We start from the raw sequence: 26861 nt of genomic DNA on the forward strand, positions 1-26861 counted from the left end.
GGACAAATCATCCTAACACCCCAATACTGTTCCGCTGTGCTCCCCAATACTATACTGCAGAAACAGATAATACCCCTGATAATACTAGTACCACACAGAGCCCCCCATATAAAATACCCCTTCTTTGTGGCCTCAGTAGATGCCCCCATAGTGCCCCCAATAATGTGCCAATAAGAAGTGGCCCCACAGTGCCACCCAATAATGTGCCAGTAAGTGTCCCCATAGATGCCCCCCTAATCATGTGCCAGTATCAAGTGCGGAGTGCCTCTCTCCTCCCCCCCATGTGCCGGTATCATAGTGCCATCTCCCCCCCAATGTGCCCGTATCATAGTGCCACCTCCCCCCATAATGTGCCCGTATCATAGTGCCACCTCCCCCCCATAATGTGCCCGTATCATAGTGCCATCTCCCCCCATAATATGCCCGTATCATAGTGCCATCTCCCCCCATAATGTGCCCGTATCATAGTGCCATCTCCCCCCATAATGTGCCCGTATCATAGTGCCTCCCCCAAAGTGCCAGTAGTATCATAGTGCCTCTCACCTCTCCCCCTGGCATTCACAGATCCCCCCACCCCATAACAGTGCCATCCACAGACCCCCCCACACCCTATAACAGTGCCATCCACAGACCCCCCATCCCATAACAGTGCCATCCACAGACCCCCCCACCCTATAACAGTGCCATCCACAGACCCCCCCACCCCATAACAGTGCCATCCACAGACACCCCCCCACCCTATAACAGTGCCATCCACAGACCCCCCCACCCTATAACAGTGCCATCCACAGACCCCCCCATCCTATAACAGTGCCATCCACAGACCCCCCCCACCCTATAACAGTGCCATCCACCCTATAACAGTGCCATCCACAGCCCCCCCCCCCCTCACCCTATAACAGTGCCATCCACAGACCCCCCCACCCCATAACAGTGCCATCCACAGACACCCCCCCACCCTATAACAGTGCCATCCACAGACCCCCCCCCACCCCATAACAGTGCCATCCACAGACACCCCCCCACCCTATAGCAGTGCCATCCACAGACCCCCCCACCCTATAACAGTGCCATCCACAGACCCCCCCATCCTATAACAGTGCCATCCACAGACCCCCTGACCCTATAACGGTGCCATCCACAGACCCCCCCACCCTATAACAGTGCCATCCACAGACCCCCCATCCTATAACAGTGCCATCCACAGACCCCCCCCACCCTATAACAGTGCCATCCACAGACCCCCCCACCCTATAACAGTGCCATCCACAGACCCCCCCACCCCATAACAGTGCCATCCACAGACCCCCCCACCCTTTAACAGTGCCATCCACAGACCCCCCCACCCCATAACAGTGCCATCCACAGACCCCCCCACCCTATAACAGTGCCATCCACAGACCCCCCCACCCCATAACAGTGCCATCCACAGACCCCCCCACACCCTATAACAGTGCCATCCACAGACCCCCCCACCCCATAACAGTGCCATCCACAGACCCCCCCCCACCCTATAACAGTGTCATCCACAGACCCCCCACCCTATAACAGTGCCATTCACAGACACCCCCCACCCTATAACAGTGCCATCCACAGACCCCCCCCCACCCTATAACAGTGTCATCCACAGACCTCCCCCACCCCCCCATTGCCGCTCCAGTAGTTATAAAAGTGTAATTGTGATTAATAATCATGCTGCCCCCTCTGTCTGTAGTATTACATGATCCAATAAATCTTACTTACAGGGCTAGTACTGCTATCGTAACAGGCCGGCAAAGCAGACGAGCGGCAGCGTCACTGACTGACGTCACCTGCCTGAGCCGCCTGCTTCATTCATAAAGCAGGCGGCTCAGGCAGGTGACGTCAGTCAGAGACGCTGCCGCTCGTCTGCCCGGCCGGCCTGTTACGATTGCAGTACTAGCCCTGTAAGTAAGATTTATTGGATCATGTAATACTACAGACAGAGGGGGCAGCATGATTATTAATCACAATTACACGTTTTATAACTACTGGAGCGGAGGGGCCGGAGCACAGTGAACGCATCGGCCCCCAGCTCCACCTCCCAGTCCCTCCCACCGGATTCGTTTCAGGCAAATTACGTCGGGATTCGAGTCCACGAATCCCACGAATCCAGCAAGATTCGAGGGATTCGTGGATTCGACGAATCCCCTGTCCCATCTCTAATTTTTAGCATAAATGCCATTATACACCTGGGAAGAGTGCTTTATATATTGGCAGCAGAAGTTTTACCTCTGAAGTGCCTATAGATGCAGAAAGTCAACCTTGAAGAAGATCTGTTACCTCTCCTGACTTGTCTGTTTTAGTAACTACTTGCAATCTTCATGTAATACCAATTCTAGAGCATACTAGTCCCTCCTTATCAGACATATTCTTGAGGAATGGGGAATGGACAATGTTGTACCCATCCACAAGATGGGTAGCAGAGAAGAAGCTGGAAACTAAAGACCAGTTAGTTTGATGCTGATAGTAGTAAAAAATAATGGAAACTCTCCAGAGAAAGGAGATAGTTGACCATCTACAAAACATCAACTTTTTGGATCCAAAAAAGCATTGCTTGACCACGTCAAACTAATCTTATTGCTTTATTTTGACTATGTCACAAAAGTGTTAGATAAAGGTGGCACCGTGGCTATTGCCTACCTGGACTTCAGCAAAGCCTTTGATACAGTGCCACATAAAGAGCTGATGAATAGATATCAGATTATTGTTAATTGTGTGCATTTTGAGCAGAGACAAGTTAAAAGTGGTGACACTCGAAGGTCTGTAGTGCATCGTGTTCCTTTTAATATTTTTGTAGGTGATATAGGAGGAGGTTTGGTAGGTAAGGATTGCCTATTTGCTGGTGACACAAAAGTGTGTAACACGATAGATATTCCCGGAAGCATTACTAACATGGAAAAGGGTTTAGCTTCTCCGGACAAATGGTCCAAACAATGGAAACTGCAATCCAATGTTTTGAAATGTAAATTAATGCACTTGGGGAGAAGGAACCCTCTGAGTATCATGTTGACTGTTCTGGGTTAGCCAGGACTTCAGGAGAAGGATCTCCGGTTCCTGATATCAAACAGCTTCAAGTGCACAGTGTGGGCAGGCAGATGGGAAAGCAAGTAAAATGTTTGGCTGTATAGCTAGAGGTATAACCAGCAGGAAAAGAGAGATATGACCCCACTGTATAGAGTGCTATTGAGGCTATATCTGGAATACTTTGTCCAGTTCTGGAGACCTCATCTATCAAAAGTCAAAAATAGTGGAGGGTCTGAAGCATAAAACATATTAGGAGAGAACTTAATCGGTATGGCCTTGAAGAAAGCATATCTGAGTTTTCATAAAAAGTTGGCATAATGGCTGTGCTTCTTTGTACAATCATAACTATGAAGGAAAAGTTATGTTTGGGCTTCCCTACTTTCTTCTATGAAAGTACTGTACCACTGTAACACCCTTTCCTTTACTTTCTACTGTTTGTTTTTAGCCTTGAAGCTCACACAGGAGGCCCCTTAGATGTTCAGAAGCAGTGTAGAAGCAGTACTTTTATCGGACTCAGGATCTCAGTTAGCTCTAACATGCCCCCCACCTCCTCTTAGCCATCTTCTATGTCTCTGCTACTAGGGATGGATCTTGGCCGACAACAGGCAGTGGACTGCACCTAGTTGGAAGTGAAACCTCTAGGGGCCATGACTTTAAAGTCTTTTTCAGGTGGATGCAGATATATTTTTTTAAATAAAGTGATTTAGAAATTTGCTAATTACACCATTGTGTATTAAATGAAATTGTGTAAAAGCACAGTGCCTCTTTAAGTATGTTAAAGTTATAAATATGGTTCAGGAAAGAACTGATTTTAATTTAAAAAAAACTCAACACAAGAACAAAGGGGCACAATTTCAAATTATTTGGGGGTAAGATGAGAACCAATGTCAGGAAATATTATTACACAAAAAAGAATAGTTGAGGTTTGGAGAAAATTCTCATCAAATGTGGTTGGGTGGTGGAGAAATCTACAGTAAATGAATTAAAACATGCCTGGGAGAAACACATGTATATCCTAAGATAAAAAATATAGAACTATAGAATAGGATATGTTCTATCTTTTACTGGCACACAAATTCTGTTTGGTACAAAAAAAACATAAAAACATGTGTTTTTATGTACAGGGAAAGTAAGGGCCACACAGAATTACCGTAACTCATTGTCAGGCACATAGTAGTTCTTAATAAATAGTTCACATAGATATGAAGTGGAGCACCCATAGGACAATACATTTGAGTGCCAAAAGAATGGTACTACCTGTAATAGTGGCCATACAATTGTTCTAGCAACATATGTATGGCCATATTATAGTCCAGTAGTAGTAGTGATAGCAGTTCCCATAATTTAAAATATCCCAGCCGCAGAGCCCAGCCGCACTTTATTTTTAACAGTTTTTCTTTTCCTTCCCGTTTTGATACTTTTTAATTTAAACACAATAAGAGTTATGTTTTTAATCAGACCAGAAAAGGGAACCTATTAGCCTCTGGCTACTTGAACTGAAATATTTATTTCCCGGGTCCAAAGGGTCCTTGAAGTAAAAAGTTCCCATAAATGATTCATAGTAGTGGTAAGTGATAGTACTACAGTATAATGAGTAGTAGTAACAATCATGGTGACAGTACATGCAGCAGTATTAATAGTATCAGAACTACAGTATATATTCTATATCTATGCTATCTGTAGTATATATAGTATCAGACACATACTCTTTTCTATGCTACCTATAGATTGTGACACTTTCAGCCATAGTGACCATTATTAATTCCACAAAGAACAGAGATAGCGTCATATAGTTTCCAGGTAAATAGTCTGTGTCCAGAGAAGGCCTTACATTATCCTATTAGTTTTATTCACTGCAAGAAAGTATAAATTGTTCCCTGTCCTCAAACCAAGCGCTGCAGATTACAATTAAATTATTCAAAAAGTTTCATCATCCAAACCCACCTTGTGCATCCATGGTGCTAAGGGTGGAATTGGCATTTATGGGGCCTGAGGCAATGTTATGTCTAGGTCACCCCCACCACACCACTAAGCTCTGCCCCATTGCACAGCTAAGCTCTGTCCTGTATCAGTCCTAAGCTCCTCCCAGTCAGCCCGCTAAACCTGACTTTCGCCCAGCGAAGTGAATATTGATGAGCTGGGCGGCGCTTCAAAACGGCGGTTGGGGGGCGGCTGGCTGGGCGCAAGTGAATCTGAAACGCCGCCCCTTGGGCAGAAAGAAGATGATTCTACCAGGTTATAAAACATCAGTTTACTTTATTTATAAGGTGGACAGGGGGTATACTTATATACACTTTAGAAGACCTGTGCAGTCATATATGTAGCTAAATATGCTTATTGGGCCTGTCAGTGTCCCTTTAATAATGATGGCCTATCCTTCGTCACCTCACACCCCCGACAATTAGCTAACTACTGCAGTGCACTACAAAAATGGAGATACTGCAGAACAGCTGATCGGCAGGGGTGTAAAGTGTCAGACGACCACCGAATAGATTTTGATAGTCCAACCTGAGGATAGGCCACCCATACTCAAGTACTGGACAGTCTCTTTAAATTAAACTACACTGAGACCTCTTGCCACTGGCACTAGTGGTGCATTTACCACTTTGCCTAACTTTCCCCAGCTGTATGATACCACTGCATTCGAATTTACTGACTATATACTGCAAACTTGTAACATTCCTGTAAACCCTCAACCCTCTTGAACACCAGTAGGCACACTACCGCTACTTTCTGCCCTGTTTGTTTGCCCTCTTCCCTCCCTCTCGGTTTGCCAGCTATGTTAATTGTAGCTTCCTGCAAAGCATCAGAGAATACATGGAGATTACATTCCATGAGATGAGCGCTGCAGGCTTCAACAATTACCGATTATGCATGATTGTCTGCTAGGTTTCAAAAAGGAATAATTGTATCTCTTTTGCTGTGTAAATTGCTGAAAAAACACATTTAACTTTTGTATGCCTCTGCTGATCCTGCAGGTAGGCGACTTCAGCAGATGCTTCCATATAGATTAACCTCTTCATAGGTGAAAGAAGTCACAGGCTGAAATATGCAAACCTGGAAGAATGTTTTTTGAACTTATGCTAATATTTCCCAGTGTGTGCGCTAAAGCACTGGTATTACAATAATACAGGGGCGGAATGCGACCTGCAGCCAACAGAGAGGTCACTAGAAAAATGATCACTTTCCACATTTCCTTTATCGCATGTATTTCTAATAACCTTGACAAGATTAAGAAAATGGGTGCTGGGGCAGATAATTCATGGCGAATTCTGATGAAACCATATTTTCACCTGTAATGTCCCTTGCAGACGAGTGTATGCGGATTAGGTCCGGATGCGTTGCAAATGCGTTCAGTGATTTCGCAAACAAAGTCATTCAGTTTTGTCTTCAATCGCGTTCAGTTGTTCAGTTTTTATCGCGCGGGTGCAATGCGATTAAATGCGTTTTGCACGCGCGTGATAAAAAACAAAGTATACAAACAACATCCCTTAGCAACCATCCGTGAAAAACGCATCGCATCTGCACATGCTTGCGGATGCGATGCGATTTTCACGCGACTCCATTCACTTCTATGGCTCCAGCGTTGCGTGAAAAATCGCAGAATATAGAACATGCTGCGATTTTCACGCAACGCACAAGTGATGCGTGAACAACCAACGCACATGTACACAGCCCCATTGAAATGTATGGGTACGGATTCCGTGCGGGGCGCAACGCATTCGCATCACGCATTGCACCCGTGCGGAATACTCGCTCATGTGAAAGGGGCCTAAATGGTTGCCTCTCAACCTGATGCTTCTGGTTTTGTAGGTTTTTGAACAGCAAAAATAGACAAAAACGCACTCTCTCTGGCCTGGTCCAGATCTGCATTCACTGGGACCCTGTTTGCAGTCTTCCTGAAGCAACAAAGATTCAACAAACAATGGTTAAAACTATCCTTTCACATCATGTTTGGGATATCTAGTCTCCTGTACATTCTTTTTAGTTCTAAAGGAGGATCTGGTCATGGCAAAAATTTCCTTATATAATATTTTCTTAATAAAGCATTTACATATATCTTTTTAAAGACAATCTGTCACTAGTTTTATAGGATGTGAACATCACCCTTTTTGCTGTCGCCTGAGTTCACATCAGCATTCCGCCTTTCCGTTCTCCTGCTCCATTATAGGATGTGAACTCAGCCTAAATAGGAAAAACGTATAGAAACGTATGGCTTGACGTACCCATAGACTATAATTGGACAAATGCAGTTTGAAAGTGCATATTTTTGACACCGTTTGTCACTTTTTATGTTTCTGGAAGTTTTTTATTTGCAGGACACAATAAAAAGATATAGATAAGTATACATGTATTTTTTTTTACATTGCAGTAACTGGGAGACAGATGTAAAACATAAGACAATCTGTTTCCATCCATTAGGCTTATCCTTTTTTAACCAGATACTTTCTTTGATACACTTCAAATCCTTATTAGAAAGCCAGGAGCTTATGAATATTCAGGACTCATCGCATGCACTGGAGCTGTTCAATGCAAGATTTTAGCAAAATACTGTATATAGGTCAAATAAAGTGACCAAGTATTTTGCTAAGGGGATCTGTCGCTAGTTTATGTTGTCTTTAGTTAGGACACCATAAAACTGGTGACAAATCCCCTTTAAAAAATGTTTCATCTCTTTGTTTCATGATCTTTCTTATGATCTAAAAAGTCACCAACGTGCAAAGAATCGAAGATCTTTGTCCTACAAGAACTATGGCTACGTGTACCAAAACTGATGGGACACAAATGAACTGAATGAACTGTCCAATAAAACGCACGACCACCATCAGACCTGGCCCTAGTTACCCAGTTTAAGAAGAGCTGGCAAACTTGCCCGGCAATACCCCTATCATCACAGGGGCCTGCCAACAGCAGAATAGCCATCCTGATAAGAGTCATCCCACATCAGAAACCTAGCTAGATAACCCCGATCAATCCCTGTGGGTGGATAGAATCTATCTTGCATCCACCAGATAGCTGCTGGCGGGTGGAGGAGACAGGTTGAGTAGTCATACTAGCCGGGATAAGAAACGGAGAGGTCAAATGTCAAAGCCAAAACAGAATCCAATTGCAATATCAGAAACAAGCCAAGTCAAATCCAAAAGAAACATAAAAAGTACAGACACAAAGGCAGGAGAAGGGTCACGAATTAGTCCATAGTTAAACACAGTAGCAAGCAAGGAAAAGGGTGATCCAGCAAACAAGCCAGGTCAAAAACGCAAGAATATTCATAATATGCAGAGAGAACTAGCAAACACACAGGAACCAGGTAGCGTGTGCAATGACTAGCAAAATGGAGCCCCAGCGTGGGATTTAAATAGAGAACAAATCTCTTTCAAAGGGGTTGTCTGGGCTTTTTCTATTGATGATCTATCCTCAGGATAGGTCATCAATATCAGATCGTTGGGAGGTGCCGGGTGTCAGCTGTTTGAGGAGATAGCATGTGCAGTGCGCACGTGCCGTCTCCCTTCTCTCTTAGGCTACTTTCACACTTGCCGTCGCCGGAACTGCCTGCCGGATCCGGCAATCTGCATGCAACCGGACAGCATTTGTAGACGATCCGGATGCGGAGCAGTCTCACAAATGCATTGCAAGAACGGATCCGTCTCTCCGTTTGTCATACTGACAAATGGATCAGTTTCTATTTTTTTCACATTTTTACTGGTCTGCGCATTGCAGTATTTTTAATGCCGGATCCGGCACTAATACATTTCAATGTAAATGAATGCCGGATCCGGCATTCCGGCAACTGATACGGAATTTTGGACGGACATAATACCACAGCATGCTGCAGTGTTTCCTCCTTCCAAAACGCCGTTCAGTGACTGAACTGATGACATCCTGATGCATCCTGAATGGATTTCTCTCCATTCAGAATGCATAGGGATGAAACTGATCAGTTCTTTTCCGGTATTGAGCCCCTATGACGGAACTCAGTGCCGGAAAAGAAAAACGCTAGTGTGAAAGTACCCTTACTGTCTGCTGCTGCTGTTCCATAGACATACAGCGGAGAGCTCGCCGTCTCCTCAAACAGCTGATCGGTGGGGGTGCTGGGTGTTGGACCCCCACCGTTCTGATATTGATGGGCTATCCTGAGGATAAAAGAGATTTGTTCTCTATTTAAATCCCACTCTGGGGCTGCATTTTGCTAGTCATTGCACATGCTACCTGGTTCCTGTGTGTTTACAAGTTCTCTGGGCATATTATGAGTATTCTTGTGTTTTTGTATTCTTGGGAAGTCAAGCCTCCTTGTACTTCTCTGCTCCAGAACAGGTTAGCTTGTCAGGCTACGCCCTCTCCTACCTGTTTGCCTGACCTCTGGAGCAGAGACCATTACACGATGCTAGCATTCGTGCTTTGATCGTTTGATCATTTCATAGCATAAAGAAAACTTGTATGACTAACTTTAGTCACTGCACTGCACCAAATCAAGCAATGTCAAATTTAGAATGGATGACAGACCCTTCCAAAACAAAACCAGCCATTTTTATATAATAATCACATTACACTACAATGCTCAGATGCTTTGTTCAACTGTGATCCATTAATCTAACATTGAATGATCAGAACCATTAATTAACGAGGGGCTTTTAATGACACCCTTAATGAAGTTATGCCATGGTTGATGTAAAAAATGAAAATCAGACATCATATAGTACATGAAAATCTAATTCTAACAAAGCTAGAACCGGCCCTGTACCTCACATAGATCCAGAGATCTCCACTTTCACTGCTCCAGTTGCTCTACTAGATTATCTTCAGCCTGGCAGTTCAGGAGGTATGTCCTTTTTGCTGCATTTCTCTCTATGTAATAACACATGGCTGAAGATTTAAACTGAGCACGCTCGACCAGCTCAATGAGGAACTAAGGAAAAGAACAAACAGGTGGCGCTATATCGATACTTTTTTTAAATAGCTCACTCGCTATTCTAAACTTTTCATTACGTGCAATTACAAAAGTATCCAGATCCAGGTATTGGTTTGAAAAATATAGACTATGTTTCAGACACAACCCCTTTAGTGTCTGTCCATGATAAGCCCTACCAACCAAATTGCAGTTTCCAAATTATATCATATATATTTAAATGACTAGAAATGTAGTTAAAAAGTTTCCTCTGATGGTGGAAAAACTTTTCTGTATCCTTAGCATTGCACATAACCATAGAAACAGAACAAGCCAATTCTTGTGATTGACAATGAATTACACGTATGTGACATTTAATGTAAGTCAATGTATTATTTTATATTACAGTGCATTCTCGACCAGTTCAGATTTTGCTCCAGTTTAGATGCTGAAGACAAAGAAAACATGAGATACAAAGCATTCTCTTGATTATGATGACAGAGTAATGTCTAGTTCTTGTTGAACAGATGGTGATTGTGTGGCCAAAGCTCTACTTACAATGAGTAACATATTTCTTTGAATTGTGCTTGTCTGGTTGATGGGCTGAGCAGGAATGTACAGCTTTAGATTCTAGTTAACCCTCTGACATCTACTACATTTCCTCCGATTGTTTTGCGATGTTGAAGTGCTCAAGCTATAGCATTCCTGCTTGATGGGAAATTTGATGAGCAGCTGTGTCTTATTTCATGATGAGATTGTGGCAGGAAGTTGACTCCTGATATAAGTGAAGATTTATCGAACTGTGAGAAAACTCCAGAAGTTGGATATAAACTGATAAATCTCAATTATTTCAGACGTGATAGCCACAGCTATAGAAAGGCTTTCACAGGAGAATGTAGAAAATACAAAACTCTGTCCATTTACTCTATTAGGGCATATGGATATCAAGGAAGAGTACCCCATTCGGGACACCCCCACCCCCTACTTCTTTGGGATCCAAACCTGGTGTGACGGTAACATACACGACACACAGGGGGGAGGATAGTGACCACTGCACTCCACCCTCACCCCTGGCCCTGCCTACTTGCCTCGCAAGTCCTAATGACAGGGGACAACTAGACGGCAGTCCCTAACTTAGGATACGTGCTGGGAAGACAGACAAGACAAATAACGGAACGTGAACGGACCGGGTCAATACCTAGAGAGCTATGAAGTACTAAGGAATCAGCAGAGAATAGTCAGGAAAAGCCGAGGTCAAATACCAGGAGAGAAACTAAGTACAACAGGAGTCCGCAAAGAATCGTCAGGTGGAAGCCGGGGTCAGGATACCAGGATAGATGCGCAGTACAGGAGGAGCAGGCAGAGGATTGTCAGGGAACACAGGATCAGGTAAGTATGCAGGAACAAAACAATCAACAGATACCTAAAATTAACAGGCAACCTGTGGCCAGCAGGCTGCCTGTATTTATAGTGGGGAGTGAGGGTCATGTGACGTGGCCAGCGTCACATGACCGACAGACAAATCGAGCACCGAGTGATCAGCTCGGCGCTCAAGGCAGACCTAGGAGCAGGGAGCCTCCCAGCTAGCAGAGCCGCCCTGGGAATGAGGCCAAACACAGATCCTCGCTCCCGAAGCTAAGCAGCAGGTCTGCGGCTGATGGTAGACCGAGTGCGCCTTTGGCGCCCCGTGACACCTGGAGAGCCACTCTGTTGTTCCTGATCTTTTAGATTCATGCTGTTCTTGTATTAAATGGGCAGCCATTCATCTAAATGGCCACCATTTATTACTATTTTGTCCCTGCAGTAACAAAAATCAACTGTTTGAAGGACGATCCAGGTGCAGGACTCGGGGCATTTATCTCATCGTCCTGGTGACCGTATTTTAAAAGGTGTTGTTTCTGATGAGATAATCCATTTAACCAAGCCTGTATGTGCCATAGTGGTAGAACATATGGTTGATTTGGGACCGCTAGATTAAGAGGATCCAGATTAAGTTGGCTGCATGCCTTAAAGGGTTTCTACCACCACATTTTGACCTAATTAGCTGTCAGACACTAGCGATCTGCTAGTGTCTGATCTACCTAACCATGCTATTGTAGTTCCTTTCTCTGCAGCGGTTACCCTAAAAAACTTAGTTTTATTGGTATGCAAATTAGCCTCTAGGTGCTATGGGGGCGTCTTTTCAGCACCAAGAGGCTCCGTCCACTCACCATTTCTGCCGCCCAGCGCAATCCAGCCCGCTCCTCTACTCTAGATTGACAGCCTACTCGCGCCTGCGCCGGGTGCTTCTGTATTCGGCGCAGGCGCAGTGATTGTTGGACTGCTCCCTGCGCCGTAATCGGTGCAGGCGCAGTGAAGATGCCGGCGCAGGGAGACAGTCACTGCGCCTGTGCCGAATACAGAAGAACACGGCACAGGCGCGAGTAGGCTGTCAATCTAGAGGAGAGGGGCGGGCTGGAGCGCGCTGGGCGGCAGAAATGGTGAGTGGACGGAGCCTCTAGGTGCTGAAAAGACGCCCCCATAGCACCTAGAGGCTCATTTGCATACCAGTAAAATTACCTTTTTTAGGGTAACCGCTGCAGAGAAAGGAATTACAATAGCATGGTTAGGTACAGCAGACACTAGCAGATCGCTAGTGTCTGACAGCTAATTAGGTCAAAATGTGGTGGTAGAAACCCTTTAAGAACTTCTGTAGGGAACCCTTTCCAGAGGACCTGCATACAAGGTTTAGGAAAGTTAAACCAAATATTATGGAATCAGATGGGGCAAAAAGTCTTCCTATCCATAGTGGATACAGGTGTGATGGTGGATGTTAACCAGCACCAGAAAGGATCTCCATTTTAATATTTGCTATGAGGCTTATTTAATTAAAGGGAATCTGTCACCTGGATTTTGGGAATAGAGCTGAAGACATGGGCTGCTAGATCGCCGCTAGCACATCCGCAATATCCAGTCCCCATAGCTCTGTGTGCTTTTATTGTGTCAAAAAAACAATTTTATAGATATGTAAATTAACCTTAGATGAGTCCTGTCTCCTCCATGCTTGAGAGATGAGTCCAGCGTTCTCTGACTCTGAGCCCAGCCATGCCCACTGTGAAGGAGCCCAGCACCGCCCCGCATCCTCTGAATCTCCTCCTTGCTCACCGACGTCACAAAGCTAGAGCGCCGTAATCTTGCAATGCGTGAGCTAGCGCATGCGCAGTTCGTTCCCTGAGGCTGATGCCAGCACAGGGAAGGAGCACTATGCTGACACTGCGCATGCGCTAGCTCGTGCATCGCGAGATTATGGCACTCTAGCTTTGTGACCTCGGGGAGCAAGGAGAAGATACGGACTATGCGGGGCGGTGCTGGGCTCCTTCATAGTGGGCGTGGCTGGGCACCGGAAACGTTAGTAGCCTAATTTACATATACATAAAATCGTTTTTTTTACACAATAAAAGCACAGAGAGCTATGGGGAAAGGATATCGCGGATGTGCTAGCAGCTCTATACCCCAAATGCAGGCGACAGGTTCCTTTTAAGTCTATGTACACCACTGCCATTTTATCTGTATTAACTCACTCATACATGCAACCTTCAAAAGAGAAAGTTATAATGCCAGTATAAGCAACAGACCCTTCACAAGCTAAGTAGCATATGTGCTTTGCACTAGTAGACCTTAGGTTGTTCTGTACACTGAAGCTACCATATGATTCTGTGGCTGTCAATGGCCACACGATTTAGCAGGTAAACCTGTGTTATTACCTTCAAAATCACTTATTCATTGACCACCATTGGTGGGTGGGATGATGTCCACATCAGCATCAGCTGTGGCGGGTAAAACCAGCCTTAGAGAAGAGACCAGTAGATCTTAATATTAAACCATTAGGATGCTCTAGTGCTGGTTCTACACAGAAATGGGAATTGGCCTCCTCATTGGTTTGTGTGCCTGAGACGTGGCCAATGCTATTAGTGTGGATCTCCCATGCCCTGTTGGCTTACTAGCATTCTAGCAAAGAGTGGAGAGGAGAAGAAGCACAGTCATGTATAGAGAAGACATGGCTGTAGAGTTAGGGGAGCAAGTAAAGACATTTGACTGCTCTAATATTATGGGTGCACTGGGGCTTTCAAAAATTTACAGTAATATCCATGTCACTCAATAAATGCCTGTCTCTGGTCCCCTAGAAGATCACTTTACTCAGACACCACAAAAAAAGTAGATCCCATATGGAGATAGTTTGGCAACTACCACTTTAGAACAAAGATTTATATGTAACAGACAGTCTCAAGAAAACCAAACTCTTAATCTACTATATGAACATTATAAAGCCATGTACTACAAAACATGTTAATGACGTGTTATACACATTTTGGAAAGGGACTCATCTAATGATTTGATTCTGTGATCAATTTATTTAACTGAAATCCCACTGTTCTTTTTTCCTTCACTGAAAGATTTGACAACGCCAACATCTTCTTGCACCTGTTGTAGGTTCTCATAGGAAGCTGAGGCACCTTCGATTGATCAGGGATTTTTGTTGTCCAATGATAGTGGCAATTATACAGATCTAGTGATCAATGTATGTTAAGGTCACCATTTGTGGCTGGTGACAATCTTATTTTACAGCGTTTTAATGCTTATCTTGGAAGGTTCATGCTTCACTCGTCAGTGTAATTGAATCTTATGTTTTTGAAAGATGAGACATTGACTGGAACTGACAACACTCGTCTGTTTCCTTGTTGGAAGTATTAGTTTTAATCATTTTTTCTCCCCACCTTTGCTTGATGTAACATTGTTATAAAACATTTGTTTTAATTATAGTACTTCTTGCATGAGCCTATTTACTATCTTGTTGATCAAATGTGTAATTTTCTTCCTCTCAATGACATGGAAAAATTACCAAATTGAGATTAGTGATGTGAGGAGAATTAACCACCAAAATGTAAATTGCTGTCACTGAAGATAATGAATTTAACTTCCATCCTTTTTAGAAGTTTACATCTAGCATTGAGTTTTATAGGGGATTTTGCTTTGATGGTTTCACACAAGGCCGTTGGGGAATAGAAAAACGCATTCTGGACAGTCTGGGGAACATCTTCAAATGCACTGGACATACACAATGTTCGCAAAAAGTAAAAATAGTTGTCCTCTGATGATATTCCTCCTGGCTATGTGGTCCCAACCAGATGCAATCTGAATAGAGAGGCGGCATCTCACTCAGAACAGTCTCCCTCTGCACTCATTTCGTAACTCCCTTACATATGAATAGAGAGGATAGAGGACCTCCTCTCCATTTTGTCTGCGGCTGCTTGTACATGGGACAGGGATCAGAGAGGGCGTTTTCAGACATTTATGTTATAACTTATGAATATGCATCAAATGCCTGAGATGGGAATGTCCCTTTAACGATGGATACAAAATGAATTATTTTACATAGTAAAGTGCCATATCAATGTGATCAAATGAAAAACTATTATGCTATATTACAAATTAGTTTTTCTGATTCCTTCTCTTTACAGTAAACTTACAGACTTAAACCCACCAGAAGTAGAAGTAGAGAAAGCATATCTCCAGTATGCAGGATGGGGCGCTAAGGGCCAGCAACTGGTAAGTCACAAATATTGCATATAGTGAATATCATTTCATCAGTTCACATATAGAATAAATCTCCAAAAAAAGTTAAACGGGTTATCATGGAAAACATAATGATGACCAATTCTCAGGATAGATCAGCGATATCACATTGGCGGGGGTCAGAGTCCCGGCACACCCGCCGTTCTGAAAGCTGCGGCAATCATCAGAGGTCTGGTGAGCACTGTGGCCTCCCGGCAGCTTACCTAGCACAACATTGTACATTGTACAGCAGCTGTGCTTGGTATTGCAGCTCAGCCCTATTGACTTGAATGGGGTTAAGGCCGCCACTAGTCCACGTGAACAATGTAAGGTGAACGTCACTGGCCCCGGCCTCCTGAGGATAGGTCATCAATATCTTCAACAGGTCATCAATACACTGTATTACTTATCTTTTACTGATCCTATGTTACAATGTATAATTTAGCCTAGACTGATTTACAGTTATTCAGGCTTCAGAGCTGCATTCCTTGCTTATTCAGTATCTGCACAAATCTTTCTCTATTGATTTGTATTTTTGGAACTGTTGTATTTCCTTCAAGTGCTGCACAGTTATCTGATATAGAAACAAACAACGCTACCACTGCATTATTTACTAGTGAAGTTAAGGAAATTTCCCAAAATTTCGTTTAGCGTCCGATTTAGTAGAATTAGCCGTCAGATTCCATTTGGTCTGAATACATTTGGTTCAAATCAAAAGTGCCCCAGTTGCCCTGGAATGTTGTGTATGACACTCTGGAATCTCCTAGGACTGTATCCAACCTTTTAAGGTCTAATGCCAAGGCAGCTTTAGTAATGTCAAAATAACAGTGACATACGGTATATGGCTATGGGTAAATGGATGGTAGCCGGTGGTGACAAACAGCCTGTTTAATAACACACTGCATTGTTTGATTTTATTTTATTAAAAAAATGATCCAAAAAATTCTCTCTCTTTGGTAACAGATGCCTTCTTCTCTGATACTACTCCATACAATGGTGGGTGTCATTTTGAGCAATTTGTGAGGGTCAAATCACAAAAGTTTCTTATTTGATGAAATTTGAATCTTTTGGGAAATTTATAAGAGATTTCATTCATGTAGAATTAATTCACTTATCTCTACTCGCCAGCTTTCTACATTTGCCCATTTGCCCTTAATTAGTATAATATTCATATCTGTTTATAATTTTGTGTAAACATAAAAACAGTATCTCCCCGGGGCTGTGAAAGATTAAATTTGCCCCCTGTTCTGTAACATATGCCGGCTATTTTAAGCAAACATACTGAAGCAGAATAATACATTAATGAAATCCTTGCTGTGCGGTGCACAATATTTCGGTTGTCATGATATCTATGCAGGTAAATAAGATCCATTATATACTTAATTATCTGGTGCAATTAATTTCCAAATGATTGATCACAGCAAGTGATAGAGGGAATTAAATATACTCCATTCAACAGTCCACATAGCAAAATGTATCCAGATTTTATCCCAACTATCTAATAACGTTGTGGTCCATCAAATCATATCTGGTAAGATGCAGAGTAGGGCATGTTACTCCTGCTGCCCTATCTGTCCGTCCCAGCTATAAACAGGTATACCCAAGACTGATGGGTGTTATAGTACCAGTGTCTGACTGGGCTGTCTAGGGCCCACCAGTAAAATACATTATGGGGGCCCACTGTACAGCTACCTTATTATTACCCGATCCTTATTGGCAAACCCATTTTTCAGTAGTAGCCATCTAACTAGCCTGGATTGACCTGGTTGATCTGCCTCTGTGCCTAGAAGTCAACTCAACCACATGCATCTTCAGTGATAAGCTGGGTGGTTTCTTAAATAATCCACCCAGTTTTTATATGGATGCATATGCTGGTAGTCTACTTGTGCAGGGGGTTGGGGACTGGAGGCCCACCAGAGGATTCACCTGTTCACCTGTGGGCCAGTCCAAGCCTGTATAGTACCCTCCCATAAAAAGCATTACTACCAAATCAGAATGGCCTACCTGAATGCCAGAGGAGCTTCCCATAGGCCTTGGTTCTAAACTAATAATTTGTGCCAGTAGACTAGCAGAAGACAACCACATTTGAAGCTGATTTGGGTCCTGCCACTTGCTGGTATAGACAATTCTTATGGGTTGACTCTCAAAAATTAAGGATGAAAATACAAATGAACGTGTAGATGTTCTGTATAGATTGGTGGGCCCAAGGCATGCTTAACCGACACTGTACAGGTTACAGTTTAATACATCTGCTATACGGTTTCTGCTGATGGCTCTTACCGAGTATGTGTTTTTCCCATGCTATTGTATAGCACTCATTCAAAGTTTTACAGAACTGAATATTTCCTTTCCAGAAAAAAAACTTTTCTAATGTTTTGCTGTGGGAGGCAGTTTCTTTAGATCGCTTCATTACCTTTACTTCCCTCTGAATATTGCCAATAGACAGATAGGGACAAATCTTGAAAAACTAACTTTGACATTGACATGAAATATGCACACCTTGTAAAAATGCTGATATAGCCGAGCTCACAGCATGATCATTCTGTCCGAATCTTTGGGACTGTTGTGGTACCTATGGCTACTCTAAAAGTTTGATAGATGGAAATGTTGCTGTCTTAGTCATTAAGGAAGGGGGGAAAATTTATGGGGGGAAACTTATGGAGTAAACATATGTAGTTCTCAAACTTTCTAATATAGGTTTGAAGGGTTGTCCAGCTTACTGATTTCTCGGTGCTCCGTTGCCAATGCTTCACAGTTCCCTGCCTGTCTTAGCTTCTCAGTCCCTCTCCCACACTGCAGCTGTGACTCGCTTTAGCCAGTGATTGGCCAAGCGATCATTTCGAATGTGTCGAGAAGGTCCAAAAAGCAAAGACAGAGGAGCTGGAACATCAGAACGGGAACAGCAGGGAATCTATAAGACGAGTAGGATTTATTTTATTATTGTACATCACACAGAGCCTATTTTCAAACACTTTAAACACCAGGAGGTCCACACTATCAAAATTTAAGTGGTCATTTATTATGCTGAAATACACCTAAATTAGGCGTATTTCAGGTGCAGATAGTGGTTAGTTACACCTTTATCTGCCACTTCGCCCCTATCATGCCAGGTCTAAAATTGTGGGCGTGGTGTGGGTGGGGAAGGGGTGGGTCTGCAGGCCCGTCTCATTCACCATTTTCTACCCCTGTTTTAGGTGTAGAAAAAGGTCTAATTGTAAGACCGCCCAGAAGTGGTCTTACATTTAGAACTGGCGCTGGATGCACCAAAGTTATGGAGAGGTCTGCGCCTTTATAACTTCTGCGGATCCACCGCCAGTTTAGGGCTTTATTAAGAGCCCTAATTTATTAAGTCTAAATCGCCGGTCTTAATAAATGTGCCCCTTTGTCCCTGTAGACTGATCTAAGATACTGTGGAGGGTTTTTCACATCAAGCAGGCATTGTTCCGAAGTAGTGGACACTGATATTCTTAATACCCATTTCTGCATGAAGGAAAGTATCTGTCTTTCAGAAACAGCGCTACACCTACCCAGAGATTGTATTTGATATTGCAGCTCAGCCTTATTGAAATGAGTAGGGCTGAGCTGCAATACCACACACTACCAATCCTGGACAACCCCCTTAATATATTTGTTACAAGGTCTGACTTTTGGTAACATCTCTACCTACTTGATTGTACACAACTAGAGATGAGCAAATCGAAGTTGACTAATTCAATCCAAATTTCAGGAAAAATGCACTGAATCCAAATTTCCATACGCTTCGTGGTAACGAATCGCATTTTTTCCTAAAATGGCTGCTGCACGTGTTAGGACATGGAGCAAAGAACTCTGGGAACGAGGGATCATCCACAATGCCATGCATGCAGCCAATCAGCAGCCACCCAGCCCCTGTGATGTCACAGCCCTATAAATACCCTCAGCCATCTTGGATTCAGCCATTTTCCAGTGTACTTAGTGCAGGGACATCAGCAGGTGGTAGTGAAAGTTTTAGAAAAAACTTTAAAACTTTTTTAGGGCTGAATAGAAGTTCAGGGAAAGATCATTAGAAGTGCAGGGAAAGGATAGGGAGGAATTTTTCCACACTATAAAAGGAGAACAGGGTACAATAGGGGAGTATACAGCCTAGTAATTCTATTACACCTTGCTGCACTGACTTGGGATCCAAATTGCCATTATACTGCTGCTTTTAGGTTTGCAATAGATGATACCTCTGTAATTCCAGCAAACCTTGCTTGGTATTGGGGTGTAAGTGCTGTGTGATACAGCCATTAACAGGGTGTATTACTAGGAAATATTTGTACGTCTTATTAGCCGTTGTGCAGTGCATTTATATTTTCTAAAGTCTTTTTTGGGGTGTATTAGTGGAAAAAAAGGACTTATTTGCCGCTGTGCGGTGAAGTGACAAAATTACAATCTTTTTTGTGGTGTATTAGTGAAAAATAAAAGTCTTATTACCCGTTCAGCGGTGAAGTTATATGTTCTAAAGCCTTTTTTGTGCTGTATTAGTGGGGGGGGGGAAGCCGTTGTGCGGTGAAGTGACAAAATTACAGCTTTTTTTGGGGTGTATTAATTTCCTTTTTATTTATTTATTTGATCTAACAGTATGTCAGACAGCGAAGTGCCAGGCCCTGCACAGGGGAGGGGCAGAGTCCTAAATATTTCTGGCGCAGGCACAGGTCGCAGCAGAGTAAGGGGGCGTGGCAGCAGGGGTCACTTTGAGAGGCCTGAGCTCCAGTGTCATCCAGCGGTCGTGTCTTGACCAGCAACCCAGCGGTTCTTGAATGGTTGACTCGGTCATCCACTTCGTCCCAAGTGACATCAGACACCCCCAGCCAAGAGTCGGTGGATTCGTCAGACACAACCCTTAGTTGGCATGGCCCGGGAGCAGGCCCTGTGCCCTCACCTGTCTTCAACCTGTCCTTTTCTGTTCCCTCAGCCAGACAAGTATTATATGCTGTGGGCTCAGCTCCACTGTACAGAGAGGACGAGCTACTAGATGACAGTCAGCAGCTACTGGCCAGCCAAGATGTAGAGGAGACATCCGCCGCTTCCTCCGGTAGGCTGGCAAGTAGTGATGAGGAAAGTGGCGTGGGAGCTGGTGTTGTGAGCGGTCAGGCTCCTGGCTCAGAGACTGTTGAGGAGGAACTCAGTGACGTGCAGACAGTACTCGATGATGATGTAGCCGATCACAATTGGGAGCTTCATCATCATTGAGAGAAGAGGGTGGCAGCTTACCCGTGAGGCAGCAGCGGAGCCAGCAAGTCGCTAGTGTGGCCGGGAGTCAGCAGGGTAGCAGTAGTGGAAGGTCGGAAGCCAAATGTGCCCAGGGTAGACCACCCGCTTCGCAGGAGCCTACCTGCTCAGAAAGTAGTGGTGCAAGAGTTCACGGAGGCAGCGGCCATAGCAGTCAGTCAGTGCAGAGTGTTGAGGGTAAAATCACCTACTCGGCGGTGTGGCAGTTTTCTGTTAAGCCGCCGAAGGAGGTGAACATGGCTATTTTCCAAATATATGGGCAGAAGGTCAAGCATGGCCAGGGTGCCAATGTTGGCATCACGGCCCTGCGTCAACTTATGCAGTGTCACCATAAAGTGGCCTGGGAGAACCGTGGCTCCGATGTGGTGTTCCAGAGCCATGTAGGGGCTGAATTGGAGGAGGAGGAGGACATTGGAGCACAAGCAATGTGTAGCAAAATGGGTGGCTTTTCTACACCGGTGACAGGAGAGAAGGAGCAGAAGCAGCCGGAGGAGCAAGAGGGAGGTGAGGAAAATGAGGCAGATGACCCAGGCACACCGTGGCAGTATGCAGTGGAGATGGAGGCAGGGAGTCCCTCCGAGTTACTTACGCAAATGGCCTTGCTGCATGCTCACTTGCTTGGGTAGTGACAGCAAAATTGTCACCATTCGGCAGAGGGATAACTTCTGGCTTTCCACCTTGTTGGACCCTCGCTACCGGTCCAAAATGGGGGCCTTTTTTACACCAACTAAGAGGGAGGACAAACTGAACTACTATAGAGACATCCTATGTAGTCACTTGGCCGCTGCCTATCTGCGCCATCGTCCATCCTCTCGCGGGTCTGACCGGGGGGGATGCCTCTGTGTTCCTGTTCCACTGCTATGGCTGCTGTGGCGGGGTGGGGGGTAGGAGCAGTACCAACTTCATCAGCAGCTTGAGTCTAGAGTTGCTGATGAGCAGCTTTCTTCACCCTTCTAGTGAAGAAACTACTCACCAGCAGCATTAGCTAGACCTGGAGCAGAAACTGAACCAGCAGGTGGTAGCATACTTGGACAGCACCCTGCCACCCCACATTGAAGATCTTCTGGACTACTAGGCAGCCAAACTGGCTTTGTGGCCGCAACTGGCCGAGTTTTCCCTGGAAAAGCTGTCCTGCCCAGCCAATAGTGTGGCATCAGAACGGGTGTTTAGTGTGGCGGGGGCCATAGTTACCCCAAGGAGAACTTACTTGTCCACCCCAAATTTGGAGAGACTGACCTTTGTCAAGATGAATCAGGCGTGCATCAGCCAGGATTTGCCTGATGCATCAGATTAGATCATCCATGCTGCCTCACCCAAATCTTGACAAATGAAACTGGTTTCTTCTGGGTACCTGCCTCAGCTACTATTCTGATTCTGCCACCCGCCTGATGCCATACATCTGATGCCAAGTGCTCCTTCTTACACCCACCATCATCAGCGGGTTTTTGCCACCCACCTCCCCATTCTGTCACCAGGTCACTCTGTGGTCTCTTGATGCTGCTGCCACCTCATCACTCAGGCCTCCTAATGCTGCTGCTGCCACCTCCACACTATGTCAACTTGGTACTCTGTGGTCTCCTCATGCTGCTGCTGCCACCTTCACACTATGTCACCTTTCCGCTCTGTGGCCTCCTCATGCTGCTGCCAACTCACAACTCTGTCTCTGGGCCACTATATGGTCTCCTCATACTGCTGCTGCCACCTCCACACTCTGTCATTGTGCCACTCTGTGGTCTTCTCATGCTGCTGCTAACTCACAACTCTAACTCACAACCACTCTATGGTCTACTCATGCTGCTTCTGCCACCTCCACACTCTGTCACCATGCTGCTGTCATCTTGCCACTCTGTGATCTCCTAATGCTGCTGCTAAATCAAAACTATGTCACTGGGCCACTCTGTGCATCCTCATGCTTTTGCTACTGCCACCTCCACACTATGTCACTTTGCCACTCTGTGGTCTCTTCATGCTGCTGCTGCTGCCACCTCCACACTATGTCACCTTGCCACTCTGTGGTCTTATGCTGCTGCCAACTCACAACTCTGTCTCTGGGCAACTATGTGGTCTTCTCATGCTGCTGCTGCCACCTCCACACTGTCACCTTGCCAGTCTGTGGCCTCTGCATGCTGCTGCTGCCACCTCCAAACTCTGTCATTGTGCCAATCTGTGGTCTCCTCATGCTGCTGCCACTTCACCACTCGGTGTTCTCCTCATGCTGCTGCCAAATCACCACTCTGTGGTCTCCTCATGCTGCTGCTACCTCAACACTATGTCACTGGGCCACTCTGTGGTCTCCTCATGTTGCCACCTCACCACTATGTCACTGGGCCACTCTGTGGCCTCCTCATGCTGCTTCCACCTCACCACTATGTCATTGGGCTACTCTGTGGACTTCTCATGCTGTCCCCACCCTCCCCACTCCATTAACTGACCACTATTTTGCCTTTTTGGCCTGGTTGACATTATTTATTTGACCCTTCTTTTGGTCAGTCAGAAGGAAGGAAAAATGAGACTCAAAATGAATCCTGTTTATGTAGCAGGTGTAAGGCCTGTATAGTCCCATCAGAATTGGCTTTTGATTTGGTAGCCAAAAGCAGGAGTGGGTTCAACACACAGAAGACATGCAAATAATCCATTCACATGTCATCTCTGTTTTGGATCTACTCCTGTTTTTCTTTTTTGTTTAGCAATACTGATGGATTACTGACCAAATGCTGACCGAGTAAAGGCGGATGCTCAAGAGAAAGGATCTGATTTTTTGGGGGGTTACTGTTCTGACGTATCAGAGGAAGGGCAAAATAATTAGTTATGTCAACACAAACTTACTGCTGATACCCTTTCCAGTCTGTCGGGGGGCTCTACTTCTATAAGAATTTAATAGAACAGGTTCTGTAGACATCTATGTGGACTCAGCTTACGACGGTGTAAAAGGAGTGCGCTTCTTCTTGATGCTAACATTGACCTGTAAGGCTGAGTTCACACTTGAGTTATTAGGTCAGTTTTGACCCCATAACTGCCCAAATAAGTGAAGTGTGCAGTGATTCTAAGAGTGACTTCTGTCATCTGCATGTCATACGGACTCACAGTATTGTTTTACTACCACAGCAGACTCCCTATGCGTGTTACTGCAAGGCACAGTGTTCTACACCACTATACAGGCTCTCTGCAGCCAGCAAATAGCAGTTTTTTAATGCAATTCACCACAAATAAATTCTGATTGAATCAAATCTTTTCGGAAAATTCGTCGAACTGCCGAATCAAATTTTTTAGAAATTAACTCATCTCTATATACAACATATTTGCATGTAATAATTTCTGATTAGAACTGTTTCCTAAAAAGCCAACAGTGTGGCACTTAAAAAGGACCTGGCATGTCAAACAGAGCATCTCAGATGACCCAGTGTTAAAATAAACTGTAATCATTCTTTTAGCAAATAACTGTATTCCACATGAAATTACAATTCTGTGGGATCTATTCTTGGATCTCTGTGTTGTTCCATTCCTCTATTATTCCTATAAGGAGTTTATGAATAAAGGTACAACTGGGTGTTACCACTAGTGGTGTCATTGCACTGATTGGACAGTATCAGACAGTGCAGGGGCACATCCTCCACTGGTAACACGTAGCTATACGTTTATTCATAAACATCTAGTAGGAATAATGGGGAGACTGATTAACATAGAATTATAGGAATTAAGAATAAATGCTACTGAATTTTTGACTTGTGGAATACAATCGTTTACTAAAACAGACATGCCATAAGTGGTGACAGGTCCTCTTTGAGAAAAGACACCAGGGTTAAGGGTGTTCTCTCGAGATTTTAATACTGATTGCCTATCCTGAGGATAGGTCATCAGTGGGGGTCCAACACTCCTGTAAGTGGCACAGCCTTCTCTGAGATTTTCCTTGGCCAGTGACGACACATTCATGTAAATGGGGCTGAGCTGTGATACCAAGCACAACCACTATATAATGTACAGCACTGTGGTTGGTGAGCATGGAGAAGGTGGCGGTGCTCAGTGGAGCCCCGGTGCTTTCTCAAACAGCTGATCCTCGGGGGTCCGAGATGTCAGACCCCATTGAGGGGGTCATCGGTGAAAACCACTTGAAGGACAGTGAATAGAAAAATATATGTTTGCATGGGGGATTTTTGTTGGGCCTGCAATGACTCTGGTTTGTTTATTATTTCTAAATTTATATCAAAGCTTAATCTTTGAGGCATCTGATGGTGACCCAACTATTTAATAAAAAATTAAAATAAAAAACACAGAAAAGTATATCAGTTCTTTATGACTCATAGGCTGCCACTACAACCTGATAGCCAAAATTCAACTTATTTGGGCACAAGGAAATTTAAATACAAACAGCTGGCTTACATTGGAGAATAGGAATGGTTTAAAAAGTTGTAAAAAACTGTTTTAAAAAAAATTGAAACAGTAAAAAAGGTTAAAAAATGTCAATGCCCAGCTATCCCATTAACCAAGCTGTTGACAGGGAACTGATCAGACACTATTCCTATCATCAATGGGGGGACTCTCGATGGTTTGGGCTTGAATGTTTTAGAATCACAGAAGTAGACTATCACTTTAGGCATGCTTTGCTCTAAATTCACCACAGTGCAAACACGCTGACCATGGAAGGTAATAAAAAGTCACCATGTGCATGGCTATTTTCCAGCTCTGTTCAATCTCTGAGTTGCACAAATGATACTTCGTCTATGTACCACACAACAGACACAAGTATACGTCAATGTTTTTCTTGACCGTATTAAGCTAACGTGTATTGGAAAGTTACATAATGAAAAAGAATAGTGGTGTAACATTTAATACAGTCATATATATTATGTGTCACTCCTGGGGCCAGTGTAATTAACCGTTAATCATGACCAAGTGATTCGTCTGGCAGTCAATATTATCTATTGATAGTTTAATTTATTGTAGAAGGTCATGGGCTTTGTATCCAAGTAACCAAACGAATGTAAAATAAGCTTCATAGCGTGAATTTCCTATTGCAGAAAACAGGGTCATGCTTTAATTTTACCATCACTAGCAACATACTTCACAATTGGGGCCAAAGAAGAAAGATTGTCCTGGCTTCTGTCAGATAAGCTTAAAAGGGTTGTCCACTTTCTGGCTGTTTGTGACCAATGTGTATGTAGGATGATTATATGACACTTACTAATGAAGCCTTTGTTGATTTTCTATGTAGTTTTCTATATTTCATAAGCCACGTCCCCATGTTGGGCAGATCTTCTGTGCAGTCCACACAGGAAACCTGTCCATAATATGGCTGCTGATGGAGGATCATGTGGCCAGGCAAAAATAATTACAGGCACATTGTTTAGCCGTCTTTACTCAAATACACCACATCTGCCATCTGCACTTCCAATGTTGAGAGTTTAGCGGAGGTGCAGTGTATTTGAATGGAGGAGACTGAGTGATTTTCCTGGTCACGTCACTCTCTATCAGCAGCCATTTCATGAACAGGACCTCTGTGTGGACAGCAAAAACCACTTGACCAACAATGGAGAATACAAAGGCTATATTAGTAAGTGCCATATAGACATCTTACACATACATTGGTCAATGGTAGCCAGAAAGTGGCCAATCCCTTTAATGGTTGGAGTAACCCTTTTGTGCCCTCTATGATAAGGTATATAGGAACTAGAGCAGGGATCAGCAACCTCCAGCACTCCAGATGTTCTGAAACTACAATTCCCAGAATTCTCCTTTCACTTCTGTGGGCATTACAAAAAGAGCAGAGTAAGTTTGCATGCTGAAAGTTGTAGTTTCACAGCAGCTGGAGTGCCGAAGGTTGCTGATCTCTGAACTAGAGTAAAGCGTATTTAGGGACTCAGGAAACTACATGACTAAATAAAAGTGTGTGCTCCTAATAAGGAACCTCAGACCCTAGACTATTAATAACCTTCAAATATATAAAACACGATTGAATTCTATTGCTTCACAAGCTTTCCAGATTCTTTTCGGTTTCTGATTTCTTCTAAAGGTGGAATTTCCCTTTCCTAAAATTTTCTTGTGTCCCTGAGTATGTAAAACAATAAAGGACTGCGCCAATAATGCATCTTAC

At 44.0% G+C, this 26861-nt stretch overlaps 1 protein-coding gene across 3 annotated transcripts in view; it reads left to right on the plus strand.

Moving 5' to 3' along the window:
- Positions 1-26861, plus strand: part of DPP6 (dipeptidyl peptidase like 6) — a 1686142-nt gene that overhangs the window by 1487209 nt on the left and 172072 nt on the right. For all 3 annotated transcript variants that reach the window (XM_040434145.1, XM_040434144.1, XM_040434146.1), the window contains one exon: positions 15427-15514. In XM_040434145.1, the coding sequence (XP_040290079.1) occupies positions 15427-15514 (88 nt within the window). The remainder of the gene's footprint in view (positions 1-15426; positions 15515-26861) is intronic.

Source organism: Bufo bufo, chromosome 5 (genome assembly GCF_905171765.1).
Source record: "Bufo bufo chromosome 5, aBufBuf1.1, whole genome shotgun sequence".
Lineage (NCBI taxonomy): Eukaryota > Metazoa > Chordata > Amphibia > Anura > Bufonidae > Bufo > Bufo bufo.